The 13,314-nt window shown below is 35.2% G+C and overlaps 1 protein-coding gene across 2 annotated transcripts in view; it reads left to right on the plus strand.

Moving 5' to 3' along the window:
- IPO5 (importin 5) overlaps positions 1 to 12,097 on the plus strand; it is a 60,611-nt gene extending 48,514 nt beyond the window's left edge. Inside the window, exons 20-28 of one of the 2 annotated variants that reach the window (XM_069467049.1) lie at positions 1,392 to 1,488; positions 2,727 to 2,899; positions 3,929 to 4,040; positions 4,126 to 4,181; positions 5,087 to 5,209; positions 6,580 to 6,799; positions 7,325 to 7,553; positions 8,820 to 8,961; positions 9,603 to 12,097. In XM_069467049.1, the coding sequence (XP_069323150.1) occupies positions 1,392 to 1,488; positions 2,727 to 2,899; positions 3,929 to 4,040; positions 4,126 to 4,181; positions 5,087 to 5,209; positions 6,580 to 6,799; positions 7,325 to 7,553; positions 8,820 to 8,961; positions 9,603 to 9,689 (1,239 nt within the window). In that variant the 3' untranslated portion in view covers positions 9,690 to 12,097. The remainder of the gene's footprint in view (positions 1 to 1,391; positions 1,489 to 2,726; positions 2,900 to 3,928; positions 4,041 to 4,125; positions 4,182 to 5,086; positions 5,210 to 6,579; positions 6,800 to 7,324; positions 7,554 to 8,819; positions 8,962 to 9,602) is intronic. The other variant, XM_069467050.1, reaches the window with a different exon arrangement.
- The last annotated feature ends 1,217 nt before the right edge of the window (positions 12,098 to 13,314 follow it).

Below are 13,314 nucleotides of genomic sequence, written 5' to 3' on the forward strand. Positions count from 1 at the left end.
CACTAGTTTTACTAAACTTTATTTTATATCCTCTCATAATACATTTGTATGCATTTCATAGGAGTGCTTTTAATAGCTGCTAAAGGAATTATTTTGAAGAGACAGGGATATTATATTTCTTAAAAAGTAAAATGTAGAAACATTTTGACCTTCCAGATTTCTATTTTTAAAAAATTATGTGGATGAAACCTTTCCTTATTGATGGTATTTTTAATAGCAAAAGAACAATGAACAGCCCAAGTGCCTGTTAGTATGAAGATGGTTGATAAATTACTGTGCCCTGAAATATTATACAGCCATTACAAAGCGTTTACAATATAAGCTACATGAGGGAAGGATTTTTGTCTATTCTATGCTTAGTCTATACTAGGTGCCATGGAATATTTTTTAAACGAACAGAAATGTGCTTGTGATATTAAAAGGAAAACAAAACTTATAATTTCAGTTATGTAAAAAAAAATAGACATGGCAGGAAAATCAAAATGTTTGGTCATTATCTCTTATGGTATTATGATGTGTGTATATGTTTTAAGTTCTTAAAGTTCATAAGTTTTGTTTTCTTACGAGCATGTGTTTTAGACAGAGTGAAGGATAATATATATTTTAAAAGTTAGAGTTAAGAAATTATGGTAAATTCCGGATTTAGCAGTTAAATAAACCTGAATAAAAGTGGCTTAAATTTTGTTTTGCATTAATAATGTTATTGTGTTCTCTTTAATTCATTTAAAAGTGTTTGAATTTATTCTTATCACTTAATGCCTATAAATTATAAACATTTTGGATTTTTGTGGTGGTGGGTTTTTGTTTTTTTTGCTCTCTTAACTAGACAGCAAATGCAAATAGTGGCCTCTTTAAAGAAAATTATTCAATCTTTTATGTACCAGAAAAGACTGAAGAAACAATTGTTTTAAAGACAGTGCTTTTTTTCTGTTTCTCTGTTAAAATGATTTCTTAAAAATACAAAATAACATAAGCCTGTTTGCATCAGATTTACAAAGTAAATGAAGTGCTACAGTAAACTGAAGTTTTTGGGTTTTTTATATCTTTTAGAACTATTTTCTTTTAGAAGTATTTTTCTTCAATTAAGTGATACGTTTTGTTTTATATATTACTGAAACTTCTGCTAAATTCTCCCACACATAAGAAATAAAAATAGGAACTATTTCATCTTTTGAATGACGTCGCATACTACAATCATTTCATGGCCCTTTTCCTCTTAAAGTTCTTTTTAGTTAAAAAACTAGTTTGACAGTCCCGCGTGCTACTTTAAATGTAGTTCTAGTCAAAATACAACATTCTGTGGTCCTTATGATTTTGCTGTTATATTAATGAATATTAATGCCTACAAACTAACATGAATCTTGATTTCTTTTCCAATACTTTGGTTTCAGGTTTGCTATGCTAAGGAATTAAAGGAAGGCTTTGTGGAGTACACTGAACAGGTTGTCAAACTGATGGTCCCTTTACTGAAATTTTATTTCCATGATGATATCCTACACAAAGCATGTCTAGATTTAGTTAAAATTGTAACTTCTTCAACTATTAGACTTTGTGTTAACTAAGGTATACATCAGCATTATTGCTTGTGTTTGCACTAACTCTAGTTTAAGATTATAAATTTTGTTCTCTGCCTGTGCCTTTTTTCACCTTGTGCCAAAATGTGAATGGAAAAGGAAATGTTTCTTACCCTCTGGTTGTCAGTTTTCTGTGCCCCAGTTAAGGATTTTAAGGACTGATACTTAGTTAGCAAATGTTTACAATTGTATATAGTTGCTATTTTTCTCAAATATCTTTTGGTTATATTAAGCAAATAAGACCTTTCTTAATAGGTTAGAGACCCACTGATAATTAACTTTCCATAGCAGAGAAAATCCTGCATTTCAAATGTGAATAGCACTTTTGGGACAAAACATCTCTTGGTTAATCTGCTTGTTAATATTTTCCTCCTAAACATAATTATAGCCATAATTAATACCTACAGGTACATTTTTATGCCTTTACACACTCACATAGACACATACAATTTCATAGGTGAGTAAAATGAGGACAGTCCTAGAGAGGGTAGAGCCTGAACCGAAACCCAGATCTGACTCCAAAGCCCCTTCATTATATTTCTCATCCAGTCTCTTATAGTGGTATCCTATACGGAGTATGGCTTTTGCCCAGCAGAGACTTAACTTCCCAGGAGCCAGAGGACGAAGCAGAATTGCTTTTAAGAGGATGTTATCAAGACTGTATTTTACAAATGGGATTAGGTAGGAAGAGGCAACTTAATCTTTATTGAAAAACCGAAAAAGCTAGTATAGGAAGAGTTCGTCTGGTTTTTCTCAGGAAAATCATAGCGTCAGTTGCATTTATTAGAAACATGCATTACCTAAGGTTTAGGGGTGGGTACACCTGAGACACACTCCAGTGGTCAGAAGTCCAACAGTCATTTTTGTGTTTTGGGTTATATTTGAGCAGTAGGAGACCCTTCACTCTCTGCCATAGGATTCATTCCTTTTCTATTGTAGGTGAGAGAGGAGACAGGAGGTATGTCTTGTGGACAGGGAGAATTTTCTATTTTTATATATACTTTATATTTAACACAAGCTCTTAGATAGCTGTCTTAGATAAACAGAAGTTGTCTAACACTAGCATAGTGAACCCTTTAATGTTTAAGTAAGCAAAATGATAGAACAGTCTTTTGAAGTTCATTAGTGATTGCAGTTCCTTAACGATAAAACGTGTTCGAGTAGCAGCAGCAGAATCCATGCCTCTTCTCCTGGAGTGTGCAAGAGTCCGAGGTCCTGAGTATCTCACACAGATGTGGCATTTTATGTGTGATGCTCTAATCAAGGCCATTGGCACGGAACCAGATTCAGATGTCCTCTCAGAAATAATGCATTCTTTTGCAAAGGTGAATATTTCTCTCTTAAAGAATATGTATAAGGTTGTGTGTTCATTTATTGGTCTTGCTAAATAAATTAGGGGGAAGTTAGATTTCTTCATATGCTATATAGCATAAATGATTTTTTTTACTTAAAGTGTTAATTTTTTTTAATTTTAATATTTTAGTGGTATTATTTTGGTTTAATAGTAGACATTGAAGAATGGGTAAATTTTTCCTTGGAAGGGCAGTATAGGTAGAGGGAATGATACAGACAAAGGCATGGAAACTCACATTCTTTGGAAAAGCAGAAGGAGTTCTCAAAACTCTTGAATCTCAGTCTTCATTAGTTTCTACCATCTTGTACCTAAAAATCTAACTACAGAAGGTTGGGCGTCATCTGCAATTCATGTCTAGTTTCTATCCTGTTCACTTTCCTAAATTCCTCTCTATTTTTTACCCATTGCCCCATCTCTTATTTGTGTTGTTGAAGTAGCCTCATTTGGTCTAGTCCAAAAGTCTCTCTTTTCCTCCCAGTTCATTCTCCTTTTCTCAAGCACTAACTTGCTCTTTATTGAGTCACTTCCGTTTGTGCTCACTGTGTTACTCCCATCACGCACAGCTCCATAGTGGGCTCCAAGCTCCATTTAAAGTTCTTCAGCATCTATTTGTCTTCATTTACACTCCTGCAATTCAGAATCTTTTCTGTTTTTCCTTACCTTTACCCCTATCATTCCCTCTACCTATAAGGCCCTTCCAGGACAAGTATACCTTTTATTCAGTGTTCTCTTTGTATGTTGTGTGTATAGAGTACATATGTATTGTGTTCCTTACTGGCTGGGATATATCTGTTCCATCATGAATTCTAAGCACCTGCTTAATGCCTGGCATGTAAGGTATGCTCAGGGATGTTTAAAATAAAAATATATTTTTTTAAATCATTAATCTTCTAGGATATTGAACTGTGTTCATTTTTCCATGTGATTCTTAATTGAGTTTAACTTCTGACTCTAAACACCCTTAATCTTATGGGTTGGTTTGTTTCCTCAACCTCATTAGTGCACTGAAGTAATGGGAGATGGATGCCTTAATAACGAACACTTTGAAGAACTGGGAGGTATATTGAAAGCAAAGCTTGAAGAACATTTTAAAAATCAAGAGTTGCGACAAGGTAAGTTTTCCATGCTTTTATTTCTGAGTGCAATCCTTGACCATTTTGGTGATCATTTAAAAACATTTATTTGGGTGTGTTTTAGTTAAAAGACAAGATGAAGACTATGATGAACAGGTTGAAGAGTCACTACAAGATGAGGTAAATTATTCCCTTCAGAACTTAATTTACATGACCATTTGCTTCTGAAAGACTTAAATGCTTCAGTTTCTAATTCATCTGATTGTCATTCTGATGTAATTAATAATCTTTAGTAGAAGAATCTGACCTATTTCATTTCTTAATTTATAGAATAATTTTGAAATTGATTTGTCTTTTGGGTGCTGTGTGTGCTTTTGTTGCAGTACCTCTCTCATCAAAACACCTTGAAGTTTACCTAGTATTTTCTTTTACATATTACTCACAGCAACCATTTGTATTTGGTGGTGCTTTTAACAATGTAAAGATAAGTAACCTCAAACTCACCTTAAATGATTGCCCACAGTCACACTGCTGACAGTCTGGGGCCTTCTTCAGTGTATTACTCAGTTGTCCTCATCAAACCACGCAACCCCATCAAGCATGTTTAGGGCCCAGCATCTGTGGCACGTAGGCACCTGGTAGACCAGTGCTGACATGTGCAGGGCGTCCCGTTTTCCAGCAGGGGCTCATGTGCTGGTAAGGCCCAAATTGCCACTAACAGTGAGACCCCAGTCTCTCCACCATCCCACTCCAAAATAAGGAATGTTCTGCCAAAAATAAAAATAGTAAAGTAAAAACACTTCTGTTTCAGAATGTAGAAATTTGGGATAATTTTTCAACCATTTATAAGTATGTTCCAAGGAAAATCTTTGCAATAAGTACAATACTTGCCACCTACCATTATCTTTCCCTAGGCAGGTAAGAGATGTGACATTCAATCTCTAAGCTTACTCAAGACGGGAATGAGAAATTGATTTTCTACATTTTTTAAATTTCTATAAATGTTACTATTGATAATAGAGAAGATACTTTTTTTTTAAATCATCTGCATGGGTGTATGTGTGTGTTTTTTTTTTTTTTTTTAGGATGATAATGATGTTTATATTCTGACCAAAGTGTCAGATATTTTACACTCGATATTCAGTAGCTACAAGGAAAAGGTGTTACCATGGTTTGAACAGCTGCTTCCATTAATAGTCAACCTAATTGTAAGTGTTACCTCTCTAACAGTCATTTTGGATAGTTGACCTGCAGTTCTTTCATTGCAACACAAAATCTTACACTTAAGTTAATTAGTTTCTACTGTACATCTTTAATTTTATCAGATTTACTGCATTGCCCTGGATATTTTCTTAGTATATGCTTGAAGGCTGCTAATTTGGTTTTGCATAGGCCAATTAAGCTATAATACATCTGAAAGACATGCAAGTGGTTTTTCATTATTTCAGATTATCTATGCCCTGCTAAATTAATAAATGGAAACAATGATTACATTTTTTTCAGTAGGCCATAGAGAATTCAGTTATCCTTGTTATGTAGGACCAGTAATCCTGGATTACGAGTGATGGACTTATATATTTGATTTTTTTTCATGTTTTATAGACTTTACATTTTAGAGCACTTTTAGGTTCATGACCAAATTGAGCATGAGATACAGAGATTTCTCGTATACCTCTGTTCCACACATGCATAGCCTTCCCTCAGTATTGACATCCCCCCTCAAAGTGGTACATATATTTGTTTCAATTTATGGACCTACCCTGACACATCATGATATAGTAGCCTATACTTTCAGTTTTTAAAAATATAAGCCCGGGCACAGTGGCTCACACCTGTAATCCTAGCACTCTGGGAGGCCAAGGCTGGAGGATCCTTGAGGTCAGGAATTTGAGACGAGCCTGAGTAAGGGCGAGACCCCATCTTAGCTGGGCGTGGTGGCACACACTTGTAGTCCCAGCTACTCAGGAGGCTGAGGCAGGAGGATCGCTTGAGCCCATGACTTTGAGATTGCTATGAGCTAGGTGGGCACCACAGCACTCTAGCCTGGGCAACAGAGCGAGACTCTGTCTCAAGAAAAAAAAGAAAAGAAAAATAAAAAATAATTTTTCAATTAAAAAATGTATATGTTATAAACTAGCTATCATCAGATGTTCAAGAATTTTTCTTTTTTATTTAGTAGTGCATTACATTTTTTAGAAGATTTAGGGACATATAACCTGTTGAATCGATGTTATAAAGTTAAGATCTTTGCAGCTTTTATTCTTGTATTTTTTAAATACAGCATTACTATGGTCTTTTTTACAAAGTAAATTTATATACATTGCTGCTACTATGAGTTTATATGGTAGCATCAGATTGTGGAGTTCTGTAACAAATTGCACAATTCTTTTAAATCTAAATTTCCCTGAATATGTTTGTTTGAATATCAGTAGTCACAGGAAGTAATTGTTACTGTGTTTTCTTTCATTGCCTATATCAGGAATATCAACGTAAGCAGATAGTCTGTAGTGAATATGTATTTCTTTACATTCTTTATGTATGCCAGTATTTGAAGCTTACAAGAGAATCTCTTTTGTAGTGCCCACATAGACCATGGCCAGACAGACAGTGGGGATTGTGCATCTTTGATGACATCATAGAACACTGTAGTCCATCCTCATTTAAATATGCAGAATATTTCTTAAGGCCAATGCTCCAGTATGTATGTGACAACAGCCCGGAAGTCAGGCAGGCAGCTGCATATGGCCTGGGAGTCATGGCACAGTATGGTGGAGATAACTATCGCCCTTTTTGTACAGGTACTTTGATTTATTTGATTATATGCATTTCATTCCAGATATCTCTTTTATCCCTACCTTGTTCTCTTCACTGCACCCCGAAACATTATATGCCTGTTTCTGCTTTAGTCTCCTCCCCCTTTTCAAACACATCTATTGCACTTAGGATTTCATCATCTTTATTCTCATAGAAATGAAAGTGAAATCTGAGTGGAATCAAAGCCTTGCTCACCCCAACCTCCCAGGGTGCATTTAACTTTGGGGTTTGCGGATATACCACAGTCTTAGCATAGGACTTTTAAAACTTACTGGGTAACATAGCTAGGCAGCTTTTAAAGTCTACTCTCAGGTGGTGAGTGCTGTAAATCGGGAGGGTCACCAGTTAACAGTGTCAGTGCTCCTGTCCGTGCTGGGGCAGTCTCCCTTTTGTTACTATTCTGTAGATGAAGCCAGGAAGACAGAACTTTCCTTACTCATTTCTTTATAATCAAAAACTGGGCCAAATATAAAAATAATATGTTCATTTTGTGAAAATGTTTATTTTAGAGGCACTTCCACTTCTGGTAAGAGTTATTCAGTCTGCAGATTCTAAGACCAAAGAAAATGTCAATGCTACAGAAAACTGCATCTCAGCAGTAGGGAAGATCATGAAGTTCAAGCCTGACTGTGTAAACGTTGAAGAGGTCCTACCACACTGGTTGTCTTGGCTTCCACTACATGAAGATAAAGAAGAAGCTGTTCAGACTTTCAATTACCTATGTGACCTGATTGAAAGGTAAGAAAGCAGACTGTGACCTTAATCTCCTTCCCCTCCACAGAAAGCAGTGCTTCCTGGCTTTTCTCTCCTAGTGTCAGTCTTTTAAGGCTTAACCCCATGATCTCTGTGCACAGTCCTCAGTTGGATAGGTTTATAATAATACTGTCTTTTAAATCATGTGAAGAAACCATAGCACAGGTAAGGTTGCCATTATAATAAGATCTGATTTTGAGAATTAAATTTAACAGATGAGGTGCTTTAGAAAATACTGTGTTAAGAAGGTTATCATCTAGTATTCTGTTGCCCACCACATTCTTATAGAACTGGGTTGAAATATTAATACACTGTTAGTAACATTATTTAACCCTCTAAAATTCTGGTATTTTTCTTTGGATTCAAGAAGCAGTGATGAAAGTATATTAGACAAGCCATCAAGATCTGGGCCTGAGCCCTGGAGTTATTAATGCTATTTTATGCTTATGAGTTTGTCTTAAGAGTTGTAACAACTTAAAGGCTATAAAAACTATCAAATGAAAGGCATGTTCTTTAGTGTCTGTTTTTCTAAGTCCATGCTCCCCTAAATGTTAGTTAGATCTTGGCCTTTTCGCTACTAATGACTGATTTTAGTTCACGAGTAAATCCAAGGGCTATAGTCATTTGAGTTTGTAGCAATAAGCTCAGCAGACATATTCCTTCATGCCTGTTTTAAGTTAAGGTTCACATAAATAATGTGTTTGAGTCTTCCCACTAAGAGCATCATCAAGGAATGTAATGGCCATCCTATAGACTGTATATTCTTTAACTGCTCCTATATCTGAAATGACCAGTTCTCAATCGTGCTGTTTAATCATCTCCCTTGGAAATGCCTACTCTGAAATTCTCTTAATGACAAAGGCTAGTAGCCTACTGAAATTCACAGTGATGTTTCTTTCTGTTAAACTTGACTGGAGTTTATTTCCTGGCTTACTCTTGAAATGTCTCATAATCCTTTTGAACTTCAAATTTATTTCAGAAACCATTTTGCATTGGCAAAATAAAATTTGTTAAGAAACTGTTATTCTTAGTAGTATCTTGTTAATTTACATAGGAAGAAACCGAAGAGCTAATGTGTAAAATTAGGTAGCTTTATTCTTACTGAATTTAAAAGGCAGTTGACTTTAGTGAATACGTAATCATTTTATAAAGACCTTAAAACAAAATTCATTGTAGTAAAGGGTAAGAGCTTGAGTGATTTTTCCTTATAAATTTCACTTATTAAAGGTTTTCCTCTCTTTCTTTTGTCAGTAATCACCCAATCGTTCTTGGCCCAAACAATACCAATCTGCCCAAAATATTCAGTATAATTGCAGAAGGAGAAATGCATGAGGCAATTAAACATGAAGATCCTTGTGCCAAACGTTTGGCTAATGTAGTTCGCCAAGTACAGGTAAGTTGCTTTGGTTGAATTGGGGAAGGGGAAATAAAACCTTTTTTCCCCAGCAGATTAGGTTTTGTTTTGTTTTTTTAATATTCCTCTATATTATATTAGAAGAAATTAGAAATCTAATGAGCAAAGGAAATTTCATTTTTATATTCCTTATCTCCAAGCCTCAAATAGATTATACTTAACATAATCCATCCATATGTTCTCATTATTTATTAGAACTAAAACTTTCATCTTAAATATGAGACATTTTGAGCCTTCCAGTTGTTGCTTAGCATGTGCTCAATATGTGTAGTTTTTCTGCATATCTGAAGAAAAAAATTAGATTTAATAATAAATGTCACTGCCAACAAACTTTAAAAGATTTTTACTTTCTAAATTTGTGGTTCCTAACTGTAGGTTACCTTAAGGTGTCAACTGCTTAGAGTAGTTTTATCAGTGCAAAATGAAGAAAACTTACTATAAAGGAAATGAGCTTTAAAGAAATGAACAGATTTCTTTCTTTTACAATGATATGCGTCAAACTAAGCTACCTAGAGAAAAGATATTTTGGCATTATTGCCATCTACGTATGATGATTATTGATATCCCTCCAGATGAGTACTTCACCGTGTCTAAATCTGTGAACATGTTTTTTCCCCTAGACTTCCGGAGGATTGTGGACTGAATGCATAGCACAGCTCAGTCCCGAGCAGCAGGCGGCCATACAGGAGCTCCTGAACTCTGCTTGAAGGGCCTTAATACCACCCACCAGAAAACTAACTCCAAATAAACGTTTACCCTTTTGTTTAGGTTTCTTTGTTTTGTTTTTGAGCAAAAGAGAATGGTAGTGTTGTGTGTAGGCCGTTCTTCTGGAGAGCCAGGAGCAGGAGAAGCAGCACTGTGTTGCGGAGTGGAGTTTCCATGGATTTCTACCAGACCGCTGAAGGAGTTCCCTGTAAGCCCTGCAGTAGCACCGAAGAGTATTTTTCTATTGGTATAACCTACCCACATGAAGGGGAAAGGGAAATAAAATTAATTTTTCTCATTAGACATAAGGAAATTTAAGGAAAAGCGGCTTTAAGAACAGTTATTCAGCGTAGATGTGTGTTAAAACAAACTGCCATACACCTAGTATTCATTCTGTTAACTGGAGTGTGAGTCTTTCTGTAGGGTAGAAAGAAGCCTCTGCCCAGCAAACCAGTAGATCCAAAAGTTAAAAAAAACTGACAACAGACAGCAAGCATGAAGATGTCACATTGATGTCACTTTTGGTTCTTTTCCCCAAAAGGCTTATGCAGTGACTCAGTTTGGAAGCTTTTCAGCTTCCAGCCCTTGAATGTGAAGTGTCATTGGCATGTCTGGCAGTAGTCTCTCATTCACTCCTCAATAAACAACATTGAAATACAAAAGAAGCTCGTGTAAAAATTTAGTACTGTCTGGCTTGGATTCATTTCATGTTTTTATTATAAGAACGATCTAATATTTTTTTAAAGTAATAGCTGAATGTTTTTCCCTCTGATATTTTCCTTGTGCAGTTCAAACTTAAAAGCATCTAGTTTTTACCGTCTTCCACTTTAAGTTGTGATATATACCTATTCCATTCACAATTGGTACCCTTTTTAAGGTTTGCAAATTTCAACCAATCAATTTTTTTAATCTAGAATTGTTCTGGTTAGATCAAAAAGATTTGGCTTAGTGTTTTCATTGCAAATTGTAATTGCTATAGAGCCACACACAACTTTTGAACAAATATTATGGCTAAAATTATTACTGAAAATTTCAGTACATGTGTGAATGTTATTTTCTTTATGTATTAACCTCATAGCAGTAATGGCTTGCTGTTTCTTTAAATTTTCTAAGGGATCTTAATAGATTTCTGTTGAAAACGTCAGTGTTAACATTTTTATAGTTTGTACTAAATTTAACCGTGATTATAAAAATGAATTTTATGCATAGATCAGAATTTTAAATTAAAGGTTTTTTTCTTTAAATGGTTCGCATTACTTTATTAAAACTAAATCTGAAATGGAATAGAAAATAGAGTGGATTATATATAGATGGTTTACTTGTTAGCACATACCCTTCAAATATATTTTCAGTTTGCAGCATGACACCATTAGCCTGGCAGCTTTAGTGTCTAGCAGAACAACGTTTTGAATGACTTCACTAGCACAGTCATTGCTTTCTGTGAGTACCTCTGGGGCTCTTGCAATGTGTGTGGTGATATATTATACCTTTATTACTGTGGGAGAACAAAATGGGAGTTGGAGTAAAATGTGTCAAGACAACTCATTTCTGCATATACAGTCTGAAAAGCCAATTTATGCACTGATTCCAATCAACTGGAGCAATGTAGGTTTTGTTTTTCATTTAAATTACTACACTTGCAGGAAAAAACATGTTAAAAACATGGCACACCTGCCGAAATTCAGGTGGCAGTATGGTCAGAAAATGCAAGGGTGTTTTTGGTGATTGCTGCTATGCTAAGTACTTTGGGATGAAGAACCTCATACTTTCCAGTTTAAATGCTAATGTGATAGTCAGAAGTTATTACTATGGCAAGGTTCTAAGATCCCCGAAAGAAGTACTCAAATGGGTGCACACCAGTCAAGTACAGACTGATACATCCTTGATAGAAGTGGAAAAGCAACGGAGTAATTGCAGCCAAGTTAATAGGGAAGGGTGGTATTAAAGGCTGTTCTTGTGACATGATCCCAAAATCCAGGGCTCTGAACTAACTGTAAAATGTTTCGTGAACTAATAATTCTTTGAAACTACCCAGAGAAACATTTTTAATACCTCACTGTGTCTATGCAAGATGAAAATTCATGGGTTTTTTTTCTTGAATTTTGTACCAAATTTAGTGACTGCATGTCAGTAAGTAATGATGTATTTATGAATCCAAGCTATTTCTGAAGGGAAATGTGTGTGGCTCTTACATTTTCTGGGAATTTTGTAACAAGTTACACGCACAAGTGTTAGAAACTTTTGACGTAACTCAATTTGGAGTATTTTTTTAATGCTGTAAATTTAAAGAAAAGTAAAATTGTCTTAATGCTAATTTGACACTTCTGTAATGAGAGACAATTTATCATAACTCTGGAGTTGTAGTTTGACAAAATCATCAGTAAATACATTAAGTAAATAAACATTCTTGAAGCCCCTCGTCTTATAATAAAAGGGGAGCATATTTAACCATCTTGTAAGCATTATATTTTTATACTCTAATCATCTTGAAAGATTGACTAGGCAATTTGGAGGAGCTAGCTAAATGTTTTGCTTAATTAGTGATGCTTCGTTCTGCCTAGGAGTATTGTTGCGTCAAACAGTTTTCTGTCTTGAAATCCCTTTGTTTCTCTTACCTTTGCCACAAAGAATTAATAGCCAAAACCTGCCATGTTTGATTTTCCTGAGCAGATTTTCTTTCTTGGCCCTATGAGTATGGGTACCACTATTTTAGAAGAAAGTGAATTAATTACCTGCAAAGTATATACTCCAAACTTAGGAATAGGCTTGGATTTCTATTTCTAGCACTTGGAACTTCTGAAAGGAGACACAGGGGAGTGGGGATTAACTTTAAAACCATCCTCATTAAACTTGCTCCCTTTTTTCACACACACCTGTAATCCTGACAGTGTGTGCCAGACTTTTGTGTTTTGTTTTTTTTGTGGGGTTTTTTTGTTTGTTTGTTTGTTTTTGTTTTTGTTTTTTTTTTTTTGAGGAAAAGGTAAGAGAAGTTTATTAATTTGCCAACAAATGAGGAGGGCAGTGGACCAGCGTTTCAAAGACTGCCATCCTTGCCAGACAGTATTTGGGCTTATTTCATATTATCATATATTTGAATAGATGAATACACACATTCTGAAGATTAATTATAGCTAAATTATTCACTTCCCAAAAGTGGTACAATGTGATTGTATGTAAAATACTACAAAAATTGTTTTTCAAAATTCTAGTTAAGGCAGCAGAGTGTACTTCTGAAATTTGTTCCTTCATGATTCTGGGTCTTTTATTGTATATTTTCTCTTGGTTGACTTCTGCATTTCTGTCTTGACTGGCGTTCAGATTATAGTGGAAACCATTCTGAATAGTGCCATTTGCTGTGCATCAGAACTAAGTTCCCTAGCAGATGGGTAGAAAATGGAATGGTTTTGAATTGCAGCCTGACAACTTGGTCCTGTGATCTTACGGCACACTTTGAAAGATCATGTTATTGCATGGTTAAGACCAGGGGTTGGCAAACATTTTCTGTAACATACTAGATAGTAAATATTTTAGGCCTTGCCAGCCACAGGATCTCTGACACAACTACTGAAATTAGCCTTTGTAGCGCAAAAGCAGTCATGGACAATACTAAACAAAGGGATTTAGCTG

The sequence above is a fragment of the Eulemur rufifrons genome, chromosome 4 (assembly GCF_041146395.1).
Source record: "Eulemur rufifrons isolate Redbay chromosome 4, OSU_ERuf_1, whole genome shotgun sequence".
Classification (NCBI taxonomy): domain Eukaryota; kingdom Metazoa; phylum Chordata; class Mammalia; order Primates; family Lemuridae; genus Eulemur; species Eulemur rufifrons.